We start from the raw sequence: 20,036 nt of genomic DNA on the forward strand, positions 1-20,036 counted from the left end.
TTCTTAGTAATTTTCCACGCACTGACCCCTTCCCCTCCCCATTAGCTATAAATCTCCAGCTGTCTTCACTGCATTTGGAGTAGTTCAATCTCTCTCCCTTATTGCAATAATCCTGAGTAAACTCTTCCTTGCCTGTTTAACTCTGTCTGGTGCATTTTTTCTTTGACAAAATACAACATATCAAAATTTGTGGGATACAGCTAGAGCAGTGCTGAGAAGGAAATTTTATAGCACTAAAAATGCATACATGAGAAAAAAGGAAAAGTCTCAAAGGAATAATCTAAGATCCCACCTTAAGAACCTAGAAAAAGAAAAGCAAAATACACCCAAATCAAGTAGAAGAAAGGGAAAAACTGAAAAACTGAAATTGATAAAATTGAAAACAGAAAAAAACCAATGAAACAAATAGCTGCTTCATTGAAAAAGTCAATAATATTGACAAAACTCTAGCTAGATTGACAAAGAAAAAAGAGAGAAGACACAAATTACCAATGTCAGGAATGAAATAGGGAACATCACTACAGACCCTACAGACATCAAAAGGATAAGGAAGTGCTAATGAACAATTACACACACATTAATTTCACAACTCAGAAAAAAAAGGACCAATTTCTCAAAAAGTACAAATAATAAAAATTGATCCAATATGAAACATAATATCAATAAGCCAATAAATATTAAGGAAATTGAGCTCATAATTTTAGAGCTCTCCAAAAATAAATCTTTGGGCCCAGATGATTTTATTGACAAGTTCTACCAAATATTGAAAGAATTAACACAATTCCACACAATAACCTCAAGAAAATGCAAGAGGAAGGAACATTTCCCATTTTATGAAACTAGTATTATTCTGATACCAAACCAGATAAGAACGATCAATATCCATCATGAATAAACACACAAAAATCCTTTTAAAATATCAGCACATAAAATTCAGCATATATTTTTTAAAAATATGATTCAGCAATTGCACTCCTAGACACTTATCCCAGAGAAATGAAGACTTAAGTTTGCACAAAAATCTGTACATCAATGCTTATAGCAGCTTTATTTATTATAGCCAAAACATGGAGGGCTTCCCTGGTGGCGCAGCGGTTGAGAGTTCGCCTGCCGATGCAGGGGACGTGGGTTCGCGCCCCGGTCCAGGAGGATCCCACATGCCACGGAGCAGCTGGGCCCGTGAGCCATGGCCGCTGAGCCTGCGCGTCCGGAGCCTGTGCTCCGCAACGGGAGAGGCCACAACAGTGAGAGGCCCGCGTACCGCAAAAAAACAAACAAAAAAACCATGGAAAACCGGAGATGTCTTCAAAACTAAATTGCTGGGACTTCCCTGGTGGTACAGTGGTTAAGAATCCACCTGCCAATGCAGAGGACACGGGTTTGAGCCCTGGTCCAGGAAGATCCCACATGCCACGGAGCAACTAAGCCCATGCACCACAACTACTGAGCCTGCGCTCTAGAGCCCGCACACCACAACTGCTGAGCCCAAGTGCCACAACTACTGAAGCCCATGTGCCTAGAGCCTGTGCTTTGCAACAAGAGAAGCCACCACAGTGAGAAGCCCGTGCATCACAAGGAAGAGTAGCCCCCACTCACCACAACTAGAGAAAAGCCCAAGCGCAGCAATGAAGACCCAATGCAGCCAAAAAAATAAAATAAATTAAAAAAAACCCAAAAACTAAATTGCCACTCATACCTGGAGGAGGATATGCTGAGGGATCTGGGGGTGGAAAAGGTATCTAACAGAGGTAACGAGAACAAAGGCTCAAGGCAGGGGGAAGCGTGAGGGGTCAAGCAATCATCAACCATCTTGAAGTTATTACCCACGGTATGACAAAATCTTAATTTGGCTCCAACTCACACACCAAAAGGCTAGTATAAATGTGCTAATAAAATACTGGACATATATTTAGAAAAATAAAGAAAACTAAGAGGAAAAAGGACTCACAAGGAGAGGTGGAGTCAAGATGGTGGACTAGGAGGACGCGTCTCCGCACAAGTAGGGCACCTACCAGGCACCGGTGGGGGGCCACAGACACCTAAGGGGACGGAGGAACCCCCAGCAGCAGGGTAGGATGTGTGGCATGAGGGGGAGTGGGGAGGGAGGAGAAGTGGAGGCAGGAGGGGGCTGACGCCCCTGAGGGGTGGCTGGGGGAAGGGAGGGGATCCCACACCCGCAGGGGAAAATTGGGGGGCCATTGGGAGGACAGAGGGTCCAAAGGGAGTGTGGCCAGGTTTCCCCTGCCCACTTGGGCCCCCAGGAGCCTGCTGAGATCCTGGGCCTGATCCTCTGCCCACCAAGGCCCCCTCCAGCCGCATGAATCCTGAGGGAGTGGGAGGGAGGGAAGGGGGAGCAAAAGTAAAGGCCGGACCTCCGGGACCGGCACCCCTGAGGGGTGGCTGGGGGAGGGGAGGAGTTCCTACACCCAGCGGGACCCACCCACGGTGAGGGGTCCAACGGGGACGGGGAAGACCCTAGGAGCGACAGTGGGGGAGGGGCACAAAGGAACAGAAGAGGACGGGGCCCTGTGCTTTCCCTGTCCACTTAGGCACTGGGGAGCCTGTTGGGCACCCTGAACTAATCTGCCCTAGAAGCCTCCCTCCCGCGTGGAGAGCCCAAGCCCCGCCCCTACACCCCCACCCAGGGCCCTACCTCTACACTCAGAGACCCCCCAGAACGGCTGGGCCTAAACCCCACCCACACACCCTCACTCAGGGCCCTACCTCCAAACTCCGGAACTCCACACTCCAGAGGCCCTCCTTTCCACATGCTGCCTCTCCCCTTCCACGAGCAGGTCCTAAGCAGAGGCCCTGCCCCACGCTTGAACGTCACCCCCCACCCGCCTAGGTCCCGCCCCACGCCAAAGCCCGCCCTTGCCTAAGTTACAACCCTGACTAAACTCCGCCCCCATCACCAAGGCTTTCTTTTTTTTTTCTTTTTTCCTCTTTTAGATTGGGGTTCTGTTTTACCTTGTGGGTTCATTGTTGTTGATTCATTTATATATATATATTTTTTTCTAATAAATCTTTTATTTTATTCTTTTTTTTTTTTTTTTTTTTTGCAGTACGCTGGCCCCTCACTGTTGTGGCCTCTCCTGCTGTGGAGCAGAGGCTCCAGATGTGCAGGCTCAGCAGCTGTGGCTCACGGGCCCAGCCGCTCCGCGGCATGTGGGATCTTCCCGGACCGGGGCACAAACCTGTGTCCCCTGCATTGGCAGGCGGACTCTCAACCACTGCGCCACCAGGGAAGCCCTTATTTTATTCTTTATACTTCATTATTGTTCTGCTCCTTTTGGCTTCTTCCCCCCGACTTTTCTTTTCTTTTTTCTGTTGTGGTTTTATTTTACCTTGTTGCAGTTGTTTCAATTATATTTTAATTTTTCCTAGTACAGTTCTTATCTTTCTAATTTTATTTATTTTTGTTCTTTGTTATTGTATTGCTCCTTTTTTTTTTCTTCTTTTTCTTTTTTTGCCACACCACACGGCTTGCAGGATCTTGGTTCCCAGGCTGTAGGTAGGTCCTGAGGTCCTGTGGTGGGAGCTCCGAGTCCAAACCACTGGACTAATAGAGAACCTCAGACCCCAGGGAATAGTAATTGGAGTAAGGCCTCCCAGAGACCCTCATCTAAGCACCAAGACCCACCTCTATCTAACTGTCTGCAAACTCCAGTGCTGGACGCCTCAGGCCAAACAACCAGTAAGACAGGAATACAGCATCACCCATCAAAACAACAACAAAAAAATGAAACGACAAAAAAATATGTTACAGACGAAGGAGCAAGGTAAAAACCTACAAGACCAAATAAATGAAGACGAAATAGGCAACCAACCTGAAAAAGAATTCAGAGTAATGATAGTAAAGATGATCCAAAATCTCGGAAACAGAATGGAGAAAATACAAGAAACAATGAACAAGGATCTAGAAGAACTAAAGAGCAAACAAACTGTGATACACAACACAATAACTGAAATTAAAAATACTATAGAAGGGCTTCCCTGGTGGTGCAGTGGTTGAGAGTCTGCCTGCCAATGCAGGGGGCGCGGGTTCGTGCCCCGGTCCAGGAGGATCCCACATGCCGCAGAGCGGCTAGGTCCGTGAGCCATGGCCGCTGAGCCTGCACGTCCAGAGCCTGTACTCCGCAATGGGAGAGGCCACAGCAGCGACAGGCCCGCGTACCACAAAAAAAAAAAAAAAAAAAAATACTGTAGAAGCAATCAATAGCAGAATAACTGAGGCAGAAGAACGGATAAGTAAGCTGGAAGATAAAATGGTGGACATAACTGCCAGGGAGCAGAATAAAGAAAAATGAATGAAAAGAATTGAGGACAGTCTCAGAGACCTCTGGGACAACATTAAACACACCAATATTTGAATTATAGGGGTCCCAGAAGAAGAAGAGAAAAAGAAAGGGACTGAGAAAATATTTGAAGACATTATAGTCAAAAACTCCCTTAACGTGGGAAAGGAAGTAGTCAATCAAGTCCAGGTAGTGCAGAGAGTCCCATACAGGATAAACCCAAAGAGAAACAGGCCAAGACACATATCAATCAAACTATCAAAAATTAAATACAAAGAAAAAAATTTAAAAGCAGCAAGGGAGGGGCTTCCCTGGTGGCGCAGTGGTTGAGAGCCCGCCTGCCGATGCAGGGGACATGGGTTCGTGCCCCGGTCCGGGAAGATCCCACATGCCGCGGAGCGGCTGGGCCCATGAGCTATGGCCGCTGAGCCTGCGCGTCCGGAGCCTGTGCCCCGCAACGGGAGAGGCCACAACAGTGAGAGGCCCGCATACCCAAAAAAAAAAAAAAAAAAAAAAAGCAGCAAGGGAAAAGCAACAAATAACGTACAAGGGAATCCCCATAAGGTTAACAGCTGACCTTTCAGCAGAAACTCTGCAAGCCAGAAGGGAGTGGCAGGACATAATCAAAGTGATGAAAGGGAAAAACCTACAACCAAGATTACTCTACCCAGCAAGGATCTCATTCAGATTTGACGGAGAAATTAAAACCTTTACAGACAAGCAAAAGCAAAGAGAATTCAGCACCACCAAACCAGCTTTACAACAAATGCTAAAGGAACTTCTCTAGGCAGGAAACACAAGAGAAGGAAAAGACCCACAAAAACAAACACAGATATTTCCCTAGTGGCTCAGTGGATGAGAGTCTGCCTGCCAGTGCAGGGGACATGGGTTCAGGCCCTGGTCCGGGAGGATCCCATATGCCGTGGAGCAACTAAGCCTGTGTGCCACAACTGCTGAGCCTGCACTCTAGAGCCTGCCAGCCACAGCTGCTGAGGCCCATGTGCCTGGGGCCTGTGCTCCACAATGGGAAAGGCCACTGCAGGGAGGAGTGGCTCCCACTTGCTGCAACTAGGGAGAGCCCACATGCAGCAGCGAAGACCCAACACAGCCAAAAATAATAAATAAATAAATAACTTTATTTAAAAAACAACCCAAATCAATTCAGAAAATGGTAATAAGAACATACATATCGATAATCACCTTGAATGTAAATGGATTAAATGCTCCAACCAAAAGACACAGACTGGCTGAATGGATACAAAAACAAGACCCTTATATATGCTGTCTACAAGAAACCCACTTCAGACCTAGGGACACATATAGACTGAAAGTGAAGTGATGGAAAAAGATATCCCATGCAAATGGAAATCACAGGAAAGCTGGAGTAGCAATATTCATATCAGATAGAATACACTTTAAAATAAAGACTGTTACAAGAGATAAGGAAGGACACCACAACACTATGAGATTAGAAATCAATTACAGGAAAAATTGATTTTTTCATGGAGGCTAAATAACCAAGAGATCACTGAAGAAATCAAAGAGGAAATCAAAAAATACCTAGAAACAAATGAAAACGAAAACATGACGATCCAAAACCTATGGGACACAGCAAAAGCAGTTCTAATAAGGAAGTTCATAGCAATTCAAGCTCACCTCAAGAAACAAGAAAAATCTCAATCAACAAAAATCAATAAACAATCTAACATTACACCTAAAACAACTAGAAAAAGAAGGACAAAGAAAACCCAAAATTAGTAGAAGAAATCATAAAGATCAGTGCAAAAATAAATGAAATAGAAACAAAGAAAACAATAGCAAAGATCAATAAAACTAAAAGCTGGTTCTTTGAGAAGATAAACAAAATCGATAAACCTTTAGCCAGACTCATCAAGAAGAAAAGGGAGAGGACTCAAATAAATAAAATTACAAATGAAAAGGAGAGATTACAACTGACACCACAGAAATACAAAAGACCATAAGAGACTACTACAAGCAACTATATGCCAATAAAATGGACAACCTGAAAGAAATGGACAAATTCTTGGAAAAGTACAACCTTCCAAGACCGAACCAGGAAGAATTAGAAAATATAAATAGGCCAATCACAGGTAATGAAATTGAAACTGTAATTAAAAATCTTCCAACAAACAAAAGTCTAGTACTGATGGCTTCACAGGAGAATTCTATTAAACATTTAGAGAAGAGTTAACACCTATCCTTCTCAAACTCTTCAAAAAAATTGCAGAGGGAGGGACACTCCCAAACTCTTTCTAAGAGGCCACCATCATCCTGATACCCAAACCAAACAAAGATATCACAAAAAAAGAAAATTACAGACCAATATCACTGATGAACATAGACACAAAAATCCTCAACAAAATACTAGTAAACAGAATCCAACAACACATTAAAAGGATCATACACCATGATCAAGTGGGATTTATCCCAGGGATGCAAGGATTCTTCAATATACACAAAACAATCAATGTGATACACCATATTAACAAATTAAAGAATAAAAACCATATGATCATCTCAAAAGATGCGGAAAAAGCTTTTGACAAGATTCAACACCTATTTATGATAAAAACTCTCCAGAAAGTGTGCATAGAGGGAACCTACCTCAACATAATAAAAGCCATATACGACAAACCCACAATAAACATCATGCTCAATGGTGAAAAACTGAAAGCATTTCAGGTTAAGATCAGGAATAAGACAAGGATGTCCACTCTCACCACTCTTATTCAACATAGTATTGGAAGTGCTAGCCACAGCTATCAGAGAAGAAAAAGAAATAAAAGGAATACAACTCGGAAAAGAAGAAGTAAGACTGTCACTGTTTGCCGATAACATGATACTATACACAGAAAATCCTAAAGATGCCACCAGAAAACTACTAGAACTAATCAATGAATTTGGTAAGGTTTCAGGATACAAAATTAATGCATAGAAATCTCTTGCATTCCTATACAATAACAACAAAAGATCAGAAAGCGAAACTAAGGAAACAATCCCATTTACTATCACAACAAAAAGAATAAAAAAAGAATAAAATACCTAGGAATAAACCTACCTAAGGATGCAAAAGACCTGTACTCAGAAAACTATAAAACACTGATGAAAGAAATCAAAGATAACATAAACAGATGGAGACATATGCCATGCTCCTGGATTGGAAGAATCAATATTGTGAAAATGACTCTACTACCCAAAGCAATCTACAGATTCAGTGCAATCCCTATCAAACTACCAAGGGCATTTTTCACAGAATTAGAACAAAAAATTTTACAATTTGTATGGAAACACAAAAGACCCTTAATAGCCAAAGCAATCTTGAGAAAGAAAAACGGAACTGGAAGATTCAGGCTCCCTGACTCCAGACTATACTACAAAGCTACAGTACTCAAGACAGTATGGTACTGGCACAAAAACAGAAATATAGATCAATGGAACAGGATAGAAATCCCAGAGATAAACCCATGCACATATGGTCACCTTATCTTTGACAAAGGAAGGCAAGAATATACAATGGAGAAAAGACAGCCTCTTCAATAAGAGGTGCTGGGAAAACTGGACAGCTACATGTAAAAGAATGAAATTAGAACACACCCTAATACCATACACAAAAATAAACTCAAAATGGATTAAAGACCTAAATGTAAGGCCAGACACTATCAAACTCTTAGAGGAAAACATAGGCAGAACACTCTATGACATAAATCACAGCAAGATCCTTTTTGACCCACCTCCTAGAGAAATGGAAATAAAAACAAAAATAAACAAATGGGACCTAATGAAACTTAAAAGCTCTTGCACAGCAAAGGAAACCATAAACAAGGTGAAAAGACAACCCTCAGAATGGGAGAAAATATTTGCAAATGAAACAACTGACAAAGGATTAACCTCCAAAATATACAAGCAGCTCATGCAGCTCAATAGCAAAAAAACAAACAACCCAGTCCAAAAATGGGTGGAAGACCTAAATAGACATTTCTCCAAAGAAGATATACAGATTGCCAACAAATGCATGAAAAGATGCTCAACATCAGTAATCATTAGAGAAATGCAAATCAAAACCACAATGAGGTATTACCTCATACCGGTCAGAACGGCTATCATCAAAAAATCTACAAACAATAAGTGCTGGAGAGGGTGTGGAGAAAAGGGAACCCTCTTGCACTGTTGGTGGGAATGTACATTAATACAGCCACTATGGAGAACAGTATGGAGGTTCCTTAAAAACCTAAAAATAGAGCTACTATATGACCCAGCAATCCCACTACTGGGCATATACCCTGAGAAAACCATAATTCAAAAAGAGACATGTACCACAATGTTCATTGCAGCTCTATTTACAATAGCCAGGACATGGAAGCAACCTAAGTGTCCATCGACAGATGAATGGATAAAGAAGATGTGCCACATATATACAATGGAATATTACTCATCAGTAAAAAGAAATGAAATTGAGTTATTTGTAGTGAGGTGGATGGACCTAGAGTCTGTCATACAGAGTGAGGTGAGTCAGAAAGAGAAAAACAAATACCGTATGCTAACACACATATATGGAATTTTAAAAAGCGGTACTGATGAACTTAGTGGCAGGGCAGGAATAAAGATGCAGATGTAGAGAACAGACTTGAGGGCACACGGGGGAAGGGGAAGCTGGGACAAAGTGAGAGAGTAGCACTGACATATATACACTACCAAATGTAAAGTGGATGGCTAGTGGGAAGCAGCTGCACAGCACAGGGAGAGCAGCTCGGTGCTTTGTGACCACTTAGAGGGGTGGGATAGGGAGGGTGGGAGGGAGGCTTAAGAGGGAGGGGGTACGGGGATATATGTATACGTATAGCTGATTCACTTTGTTATACAGCAGGAACTAACACAACAGTGTAAAGCATTTATACTCCAATAAAGATGTGAAAAAAAAAAAGATTCACAAAGGAACTAAAGCAAAAATCCAGCTAAACAATGGCTGGATTTTAACATTTCCAATCAATACATTTTTAAAACTGTAACATTAAAAAAATTTTTTTAAACACTAACTAGAAGAAGAATGAGGACTCTGGATACTAGAGAATTCATAAAGATACAATGTGAAAGGTCAGATATTTTGAATTACAAAATGTTGATAAATTTTTTTAAACACTAACTAGAAGAAGGAGGACTCTGGATACTAGAGAATTCATAAAAATACAATGTGAAAGGTCAGATATTTTGAATTACAAAATGTTGATAAATTCTGAGCCAGTACTGCGAATGGCACTGCAGTGAAATGCAGGCATTGACAAAAACTGGCCTTGTCGACGTGGAAACATTAGAAGGGACATCTAAAGCTATACCTGATAAGGAGGTATTAGATGATGAAGAGATGGGAAGAATGCGGCTCCTGGCAGGTGCTCGGCACCTTCCCAGGAGAAGGTCTTGTAAAAACACAATAGGCATGAGAGGGACGCACGAAACAGACTGACAGGCGTGACCCCTGAAGTATCAGAGTCAGGGGAAGAGGGGAATCTAGACCAACGGGAGACCAATGACCAACTCAGGCCAGGGACGAAGGCGTGATGGTCCAGCACGGGGAAGGGTTTGGCCCCCATCGTCAACACGTTGCCATCTTGATGATGTCCTGAACCAGGTGACCCTGAGACGCTGGAAGACGACTTGAGAGTGGATCACACATCCAGTTTTTCATTCAATCAAAACTTGGCGCCTACCGTGTTCCAGGTACAGAGCCAGGCCTGGAAATAGTCAGTGAAGCAGGCGGGAAAGGTCCCTGTTCTCATGAAATTTACAATCCAGTGAGGTACACAGAAGTAAACAGGCAGTTAAACCACAATGTAATAAGCATCACGAAGGGGGAGTTCGGGGACTACCTCAGAGGAACACAAGACTGAGGTTCTGATAAAACAAATACTGATTAATGTACTCTCCGAGGCGAAGAGGACAGAAAGAATGCAGGGTTTTAGGTGGATTAAAAATTATTAGATGGGAGCTTCTACTTCCACCTGGGAAGTATACAATTGAAAAGCACCCTAATAATTAGAAAAGACAGATAATCTATAAAATCATCATTTTCTTGAGCCCAGCAGAGAGCTGAGTATCCAACAAAGAACTGATAGTGCACGCCTGTGAGCAAACTACCAAAGGCTAGGAAAAAGCCATCTAAAGGGGTTGGAAACTGTGTACAACACTCACACAGGGACAGGAAAGTCTCCTGTTCCCACCAGCCATTCTTTTTTTTTTTTTTTTAAGCTCTTTTATTTATTTATTTATTTATACTTTGGCTGCACCAGGTCTTAGTTGTGGCACGCGGGATCTTTTAGTTGAGGCATACAGGCTTCTTAGTTGTGGCATGTGGACTTCTTAGCTGCAGCAGGCAGACTCTTTAGTTGCAGCATGCAAACTCTTAGTTACGGCATGCATGCAGGATCTAGTTCCCCAACCAGGGATTGAATCCCGGCGCCCCGCATTGGGAGAGTGGAGTCTTACCCACTGGACCACCAGGGAAGTCCCCCATCAGCCATTCTTAGAAAACTCATAATCTATAGACAATAGGTAGAATACTCAGAAGGCCTTTCCTCAGGGATGGGGAATAATTAGTTTTATAAGAAGCACTTCTCTGGGCCTGCCCAACAAATCATAAAACCAAGACCAGAAAGGAAAAAACTGTTTCCAAGTAACCTAACCCAGAGCAAAGCTCAGGATATTTACAGTAATGCATAAAGTTCCATCACCCAATAATGTAAAATCCACAGTGTCTGGTATCCAAACAAAGATGACCACGCACACAAGGAAGCAGGAAAATGGAGTCCTAACTAGAGTAATCATCTACTGAATGGACACATCATCTATAATGGACACAGATGTTGAAATTACAGACAAGGACACTGAAACAGTTACTACAACTGTATCCAATATATTAAAGATGAAGTAGAGACATGGCTGGCATAAAAAAGATCCAAAGTAAATTTCTAGAAATGAAAACTGTAACATATAATTAACGTGGAAAAGATACTCAATGGGATTAACAACAGATTTGACGTGACAAAATAAAAGATTAGTGAACTATAGGATATAACAATAGAAACTATCCGAATTGAGACAGGAAAAATATCCAAGGAAAAGAGGAAAAATGAGTTTCAGTGAGCTACGAGACAAATACAAGTGACCTACTATATGTAATTATAAGTGGAGTTCCCAGAGGAGAGGAGAGAGAAGGAACACAAAAAGTACGTGAATAAGTAATTGTCGATCATTTTACAAATTTGATTAAAACTATAAACCCACAGATCCAAGAAACTGAAACATAGAAACATGAAAAAATTACACTGAGGTACATCATAATCAAATTTCTCAAAAGTAGTGATTAAGAGAAAATGTTAGAAACAGCCAGAAAAAAAAGACACATTACAGATGGAGAAACGAAGATAATGATGACAGACTTCTCAGCAGAAACAATGAGAGAAGAGAATGAAGTAACATCTTCAAAGTATTGAAAGAAAAAACTTTCAACTGAGAATTTTATACCTCACAAAAATAACTTTTAAAAACAAAGGTGAAATAAAGATATTTTCAGACCTACAAATGCTGAAAGAATTCATCAACAGCAAACCCACAGTATAAGAAATGTTCAAGGGTATCCTTTAGGCAGAAGGAAAATGATACCAAGTAGAAATCTGGATGTACACAAGGAAATGAGCACTGAAAATTTACATGGGCAAATATTCAAGATTTTTCTTATTATTTAAATCTACTTAAGAGATATGGACTATTCAAACAAAAATAAAATATATTGTGGAATTTATAACTTACGTATAAAGTAAAATAAAAGACAATCATAGCACAAAGGCCAGGAGGAGAAATGGGACTGTACTAGTGTAGGGTTCTTATACAATACTATATGTGGGATGACACAACTACTTGAAGATAGACTGTGGTAAGTTAAAGTTGTAGGCTGTGAACCCTAAATTAACCACTAAAATAACAAAACAAAGAGTTACAGCTAATACATCAAAAAGATAATCATTAAAAAACTCAATCCAAAAGAAGGCAGAAAAAGAGGAAAAGGGGGACAAAGAACAATTGGGATAAATATAAAACACAAAGCAAGATAACAGACTTAAATCTAATCCTATGAATAATCACAATAAATGTAAATGGACTGATAAGAACCTGCTGTATAAAAAAATAAATAAAATAAAATTCAAAAATTCAAAAAAAAAGTAAATGGACTGAACATCCTAATCAAAAGGCAGATATTATCAAAAGGGATAAAAAAGCAAGACCAACTACATACTTCCTACAATAAATGTACTTTATATATAATGAGATAGTTTAAAAGTAAAAGGATGGAAAATGCCCTGCTAACGCTAGTCAAAAGAAAACTGCAGTGGCTATTTTAACATTAATATTAAATTACATTTTTATTAATTTTATTATTTCTAAAATTATCTTTGATGTATTTTGTTAATTATTTTTAAATTAATATTTTAATATTAGACAAAATATATTTCAGATCAAATAAATATTACCAGGTATAAAAAGGCCATTTCATAGAAATAAAAGGGTAAATTCATCAGGCGGACAAAATTCTTAATGTTTCTGCTCCTTATAAAAGAGCAAAACTACAAGGATATAGAAGAGGTAGAACTGTAAGGAGAAAAAGAAAATTCCACAGTTGTGCTGCAGACTTCAATACCCTTCTCTCAACAATGGACTGAACAATCAGACAGAAAATCAGCAGGGATATAGTAGACTCGGACAGCACCGTCAACCAACTTGATCTAATTGGTATTTACAAAACATTCCACCCACATTAACAGAATGAACATTCTTTTCAAGTGCACATGGAACAGTTACCAAGATAGACCATTTTCTGGGCAAGAAAACAAGTCTGAATGAATTTAAAAGGATTCAAGCCATGCAGAGTATATCCTCTGACCACAGTGAAATTACATTAGAAATCAGTAACAGTTAGATAACTGGAAAATCACCAATTACTTGGAAACTAAGTAACAAACTTCTAAATAGCCCATGGGTCAAAGAAGACATACTAGAAAAGATTCTGAACTAAATGAAAGTGAAATACAACATACCAGAATTTACTGAATGCCAGAAAGCAGTACCTGGGATTAAATTTATATCGCTGAATGCCTATATCAGGTGATGGAAGAAATTTTCACATACTGAGGTTTGGAGAAGTCATCCTGGCTTACGCATGATTTGGCTTGAACTTTATGCTAACTAGCACAGCCTCTCTTATGGCCTGTCAAATAGGCATTGTACATCTGCTTTAACCAGTACAGAAAAGAATGCATTTAGAAATCAAAATGGGGCAACTGTGGTTCAGGCATCCAGGATGAAGTTGGGTGGCCAGTGTGGATGTGGTTTCAGACACATTCCTACATCACTGAGAATGTGAATTTCCTGAACCGTATAAAGCTCCAGGACACCACCAGCCATTCTCAAAACCATATCTGCTAGCAGCTGCCAGCTGCAACCTTATGGTCTCAAGGTCCCCCCCCCACCCCTGCTTGTAACTATGCAACCATCTCAGACCCCAACTGATCCATGCTTAACAAGCACCCTTACTTCTTGCCACATCCAATTATAATTCCCTATAGACAACTCATGCAACTAACTGTAACCTTGAATTTTTTGCCTTCATACACCTCCCCCATTTTGTAGGCTGACAGAACACAACTCAAGTGCTTCTTGAATCTGTGTCTCCTGGGCTACAGTCCTCAGTTTGGGTCAAATAAAACTCTTCTATCTTATTTTAGATCGTTAATTAATTATTTCCATTGACATCAGGAAAGAAGAAAGATGGTCCCAACTCCAAAAGGGACATGGAGAAACAGGGCATTTATTTTGAAATAACTCACAGGGATGTGATGTGCAGCACAGGAAATATAGTCAATAATATTGTGATAGCGCTGTATGGTGTGTAATGTTAAGATAGCAAATCACTATGTAGTACACCTAAAATTAATATAGTATTGCAAGTTAACGACACTTCAATTTTTAAAAAAGGTGAAACAGGACCCTGTCAGAGGAACTGCAGGGATTCCACGAGCTGTTGCTGAGAGAGAAAAGCGAGAGGCAGAAAAATAAAATTCTAATTCTGTAAAATAAGAATGACAAAGTCATTTTGTGTCTCTGTATATGTATGTATATATATATATGTGTGTATGTATAGATACATATGGGTCTGTATAAGGTTTTATTATAAATCTGGAGGAAACTATGGATGTACACTCTATAGGCTGCTAACATGAGCTTCCAACGGCACTGGGCCTGAGGGTAAGGGGCTGAGATATGGGTATGGTGAGGGAGCGTCTGCAATAGAAAAACATGCATGACATAATCCCAGTCATGTAAACGTGTGTGCACGTGTGAGTGCACGCACATACGTGTGTGCACAAAGAAATAGAGTACGGTCACTAAAATGTTAATGATGTGGCATTTCAGGTGACTTTTACTTTGTTATTTATATTTTTATCTATTGTTTGAAGTCTTTAGAATTATATATTATTTGTATAATGAAAAAGCCATTTTAAGTACAGCAAACATTATATATTTTAAAAATTAAGGGGCAAAAGAAAAACGGAGAAAAAGAACTCAGTATTTTACAAAGGGTTGATCTTTATTATATAAAGAGCTTTTCCATACCTATAGAAAAAAATATACATCCTCCAGAGACATGTGCAAAATGACATGAACAGACAACTCACAGAAGAATAACTTTTATATAGTCAACCTCATTTAATGTTTAAAGGAACAGGTATTTAAAGATCAAGCCATGAACTAGTAATCAAAATGAAGACTCCCTGTACTGGCAAGGATGTAGGGAACCAAACATTTTACAAATTGATTGGGAACGTAAAACTTTTTTTTTCTCTGGAGGACAATTTGGCAATGCAAAGCCTTAAAAATACACATATACTTTGACTCAGAAGTTCCATCTCCAGGAATTTATGCTATGGAAATCAACAGAAAAACATACCAAAAATATTTGTACAAGTAAGTTTATGGCACATATAAAATAATTAAAACTGAAAATGATCTAAATGGCCCTCAATAGGGACAGCCACTAAGTAGAGTACAATGCAGCTGTTAAAATGATGATGTACACTTTGAGTCAAAGGTGGGGGCCAAATGCACACATGATGTTTATCTCCTTTTTCAAAAAATTCAATTGAAATAACAGAAAAATAAATAAGTAAAACTACAGCACCCCAGAAAACCTGGGAGGAGTGCTACCCGCAAGCCTGAGACGTGAGAAATTTCTGGAAGAGAATAAAGCCCAGCAAGAGATAATCAGAGAGGACACAGGTTCGAGCCCTGGTCTGGGAAGATCCCACGTGCCGCAGAGCAACTAAGCCCGTGAGCTGCAACTACTGAGCCCGTGTTCCACAACTACTGAAGCCTATGCACCTAGAGCCCGTGCTCTGCAACAAGAGAAGCCACCGCAATGAGAAGCCTGCACACCACAATGTAGAGTGGCCCCCGCTCGCCACAACTAGAGAAAGTCTGCGCAGCAACAAAGACCCAACACAGCCAAAAAAAAGAGATTATCTGGGGAAGCCACCTGTCCAGTACAAATCTGAAAATGAAGAATGGGGTGGGAAGAGGTGTCCGTCCCTCCTGCCCTCAGCACCAGAGTGCGTGACTCTCTGGATGTGAAGACCCCCCCACTAACTCAACACTTCACACGTGTAGTGTCCTGATCCCCCACTAAGTGCCCAAAACATAGTATGTGCTACTAGAGAATGGACTTGAGGACACGGGGAGAGGGAAGGGTAAGCTGGGACAAAGTGAGAGAGTGACATGAATGTCTATACACTACCATAAAAATTTTTTTAAAAAACCCATAGTATACTTAAAAAAAAAAAAACAAAAAAAACCCCATAGTATGTGCTAAATGAACATTGGCTGAATTAATAAACAGAAAAAACTCCACAGCCTATCAGTATGGGGTCTCCTCTTACAAACAAAAAGTGCACAGACAAACACACATCTAGGCAAAACTGCAGTCCGACACAGAAACAGGCATTTAACAAGAGCTAACTTACAGGATGATTGGCTGACAGTCTTCCGGTCACGGTTCCAGTCTGGTTCCACGTGGAGGAAACGGAGCCCTTTATCAGTTGGAAAGAATCAGCTTATGCTCTGACAGTGCCGTGTGAAGTCACAAACACGCTGGCCCCTTCAGCACACAACGCTCACTGCTCCGTCCAGAGAACCAGGAGCCACGGGCCCTACACTCCCAACCCAATGTCCGTGGGGTTACAAATTCCTGCATGTGATCAGGGTGAAGGAGATTCTCTCCCAGGCTATGCAGAAGCTGCAGTAGGACACGTGGGCTGATGTGCCATGGGGGTCACAGCATGGACTCAAGGTGGGGCTGTGCACCCCAGACTGGGGCTGTCACTTGCTGTGTGTCGCAGACAAGTCACAGAATACCTCTGACTGCAGACTCCTCATGCATGAACTAAAACAACATGTCCCTCAAATGACTACGGAAAAGAGATGCAATAACAGATGTGAAAGCACGTGGTCAGCAGTAGAGCTTCCACATGAATATGAGATTTTAAGGTATAATGTCAACTTATGCTATAGACCTAAATGATAACAAAATCATGGTTCATAGTTTCAAGAATATTAGATTATTTAAAGAAATTCTACATGTATCTGAACCCATGTGTAAGCCATATCCCCAATCATGATATCTTTTTTCTTAGCTTTAGTTACCTTTTTCATGCAAGCTAGTAATCCATCTACAAAGGTTGACTTGATCTTGTGAACCTAGATTAGAAGACAAAAGTAATCACTTTCTGTGTTTAAGTGTTTAAATTAGGAACAAGTGTCAAAGCAGTGTCTCACAGAGTGCTGGGCATGTGTCACTGATGTCACCTCAGGTGACTCCAGGAGGCCCTGAAATGGCCTTATGTGGTGCCCAGAATTAAATAACAATGACCAACAGAGAAAGACGTCACCCTACTCCTTTTAAAATAAACTTTGTCCTGGAATAATTCTTTTTAGAGAAAAGTTGCAAAGATATAGGGAGAGTTCCCGAGTCCCAGCACCCAGCGTCCCCCGTGGGGCCTCTTTCAGTTCAGGTGCTACCATTTACCCACCACCACCACCCCCAACCCCACGCACACACAGCTGCCCAGCCCTAACAAGGACAGCAGTAAATAACGATGGTCCGAGCGGCAGCAAGTCATACCTGTGAACAGATGGTAGGTATGTGAACGGGGAAAAGAGGAGGAGCTAGAAACGTAGCTAGAGAGAGGGGCATGTCCATAAGTCAGTAAGTGTCAATGCGAGATGATAAAACACCACCAGGCCGGGAGAGGGAGGAGGCTTGTGTGACAGGCTTCTGAATTCGGCGCGGATGGAAGCCGAAGTCACACTGTGGCCACATGAGGATGACACACCAAATACTTCCTTCAGAATTTTTGTTCGTCCTCTTCCATCTACGACTCCTCTGATTCACAGCAGGGCTGTTTGCAGACCTGAGGACTATCATGTCTGGGTACAAGAAGCAGTGCTAATATGAGGTCCACGTGAACAAACTGCATTCCCTTTAGGACACTGTCAGGGCTACTTCAGCGGTGATGGATTTTGTGAACACAGACGGTGCCATATGGGCCCCCTTCATTACCAACTGACTGACCAAAAAAAAAAAAAATCTAACTTACCTGCCTATATTCCAAAATTATTTTGGGTAATGGATGAAGGTCTTGTAGAGCATTTAACTAAAAAATAAGAATAAATATCACCAATATAATTGCTTCATTTAATTTTAACATTCCAAACACTTAGTTTCAGCTGGAAAAGTCCTAATAATAAATGGTCTATCTTGAGCATATTTTCCAAAATGAAGACTCATAATAAACTCAGTTTATCAAGTGTCTTAATTTTAATCCCTTACAGAATCATTATTGTACATTTGGGAGCTAAAGGCACTTCACATGAGCTCGGAAATAAGATTCCTCTTGAGATTTAAATTCCTGAAATCTAAATCCAGGGCATGTAAAACACCATGTAGGACAGTAAACTAGGAAAATGCCTACAAATGTGTAACTCAATAGTTTAGGAACCCCAACATCTGAATCACAGTTATCGAGCACAAAGTCAGGGAGGTAACACTGGAATATGACTATGGGTTTTAAATTTAATTTTAAAAAGTCAAAATACAACGTACATAAAGCACAAGATCATGTAAACACGGTTTGTTAAATTATCACAAATGGAACACACCTGGGTACTGCCAGCCAGAGGGAACATCCCAGGCTCCCAGGCAGGCCTCTGGCCCTCCCCCAGAGGTAACCAGCCCCCTGGCCTCCACCAGCAAGACCACTTATTCCAGTTTTTTGTTTGTTTGTTTTTTGTTTTGCGGTACGCGGGCCTCTCACTGTTGTGGCCTCTCCTGTTGCGGAGCACAGGCTCCGGACACACAGGCTCAGCAGCCATGGCTCACGGGCCCAGCTGCTCTGCGGCACATGGGATCCTCCCGGACCAGGGCACGAATCCGTGTCCCCTGCATCGGCAGGTGGATTCTCAACCACTGCACCACCAGGGAAGCCCTTCTTCCAGTTTTTGAGCTTTGTATCAATGGAATAGGATAGGTACTCTTCGCGTGCGGCTTCTTTCGTTCAACATTCCGGTTTTAAGGTTGGTCCTTGTTGTATGATTTACTTGCACTGCTGTAAGGAATTATTTGAACGCAGGACAGTTATTTACCCATTCCACCCCTGATGGACATGTGCGCTGTTTCCACTGCAGGGCTATTACAAAGAGTGCTGCTGTGAACATTCTGGTGCACAGATTTTGGTTAACACACGTCCACGGTTCTGTTGAACATGTACGTAAAGAGGAGAGAGGCGCTGGGTCACCTGTAGCAGAGCTGATACCAGCCAGTTGTCCAAGGTAAACACAATGGTTTTTGTCCCCATCAGCAGCACATGAAAGTTCTCCTTGTTCCACATCTCCGCCAACACATGTTCTCCTAGGTCTTCATTTTAGCCATTCTGGCAAACGTGAAGTGACATTTCAATGTAGTTTTAGTGTGTATTTCCCTGACTAATAAAGTCAGACATGATTCAAATGTTTATTGGCCAATTGTATATCTCCTTTCATTAAACCCTGTTCATGTTTTTTTCATTTAAAACGTTGGTTTGTATGTCTTTTTCTTCTTGATGTGTAGGAATTCATTTTTCTGGACAGGGTTTTCTTTAGTTGGCTATATTTAGTGGAAATATCTTCTACCCCTCTGTGGCTTGTTCTTTTATTTGTTTAATAGTGTCTTATTTATTTATTTATTTTTAAAAAGTTTATTTACTTTTGGCTGCATTGGGTCTTTGTTGCTGCACAAGGGCTTTCTCTAGTTGGGGCGAGCGGGGGCTACTCTTCGTTGCAGGTGTGCGGGCTTCTCACTGTGGTGGCTTTTCTTGTTGTGGAGCATGGGCTCTAGGCACTCAGGCTTCAGCAGTTGTGGTGCACAGGCTCAGTAGTTGTGGTGCACAGGTTTAGTTGCTCTGCGGAATGTGGGATCTTCCCGGACCAGGGATCGAACCCGTGTTCCCTGCATTGGCAGGCAGATTCATAACCACTGCGCTACCAGGGAAGTCCAATAGTGTCTTTTCATAAATGGAAATTCTTAATTTTAGTATTGCCCAATTGATCAATCTCTTCCTTTATGGCTGATGCCTCTTGTGTCCT

At 41.3% G+C, this 20,036-nt stretch overlaps 1 protein-coding gene across 1 annotated transcript in view; it reads right to left on the minus strand.

Moving 5' to 3' along the window:
• The window catches only part of LOC116754523 (DNA polymerase nu-like), a 114,780-nt gene that overhangs the window by 78,872 nt on the left and 15,872 nt on the right, over window positions 1-20,036 (minus strand). The window contains 3 exon segments of the mRNA XM_032633224.1: window positions 16,382-16,447; window positions 17,061-17,114; window positions 18,014-18,070. Of these exon segments, the coding sequence (XP_032489115.1) occupies window positions 16,382-16,447; window positions 17,061-17,114; window positions 18,014-18,070 (177 nt within the window).

Source organism: Phocoena sinus, chromosome 5, assembly GCF_008692025.1.
Source record: "Phocoena sinus isolate mPhoSin1 chromosome 5, mPhoSin1.pri, whole genome shotgun sequence".
NCBI lineage: Eukaryota > Metazoa > Chordata > Mammalia > Artiodactyla > Phocoenidae > Phocoena > Phocoena sinus.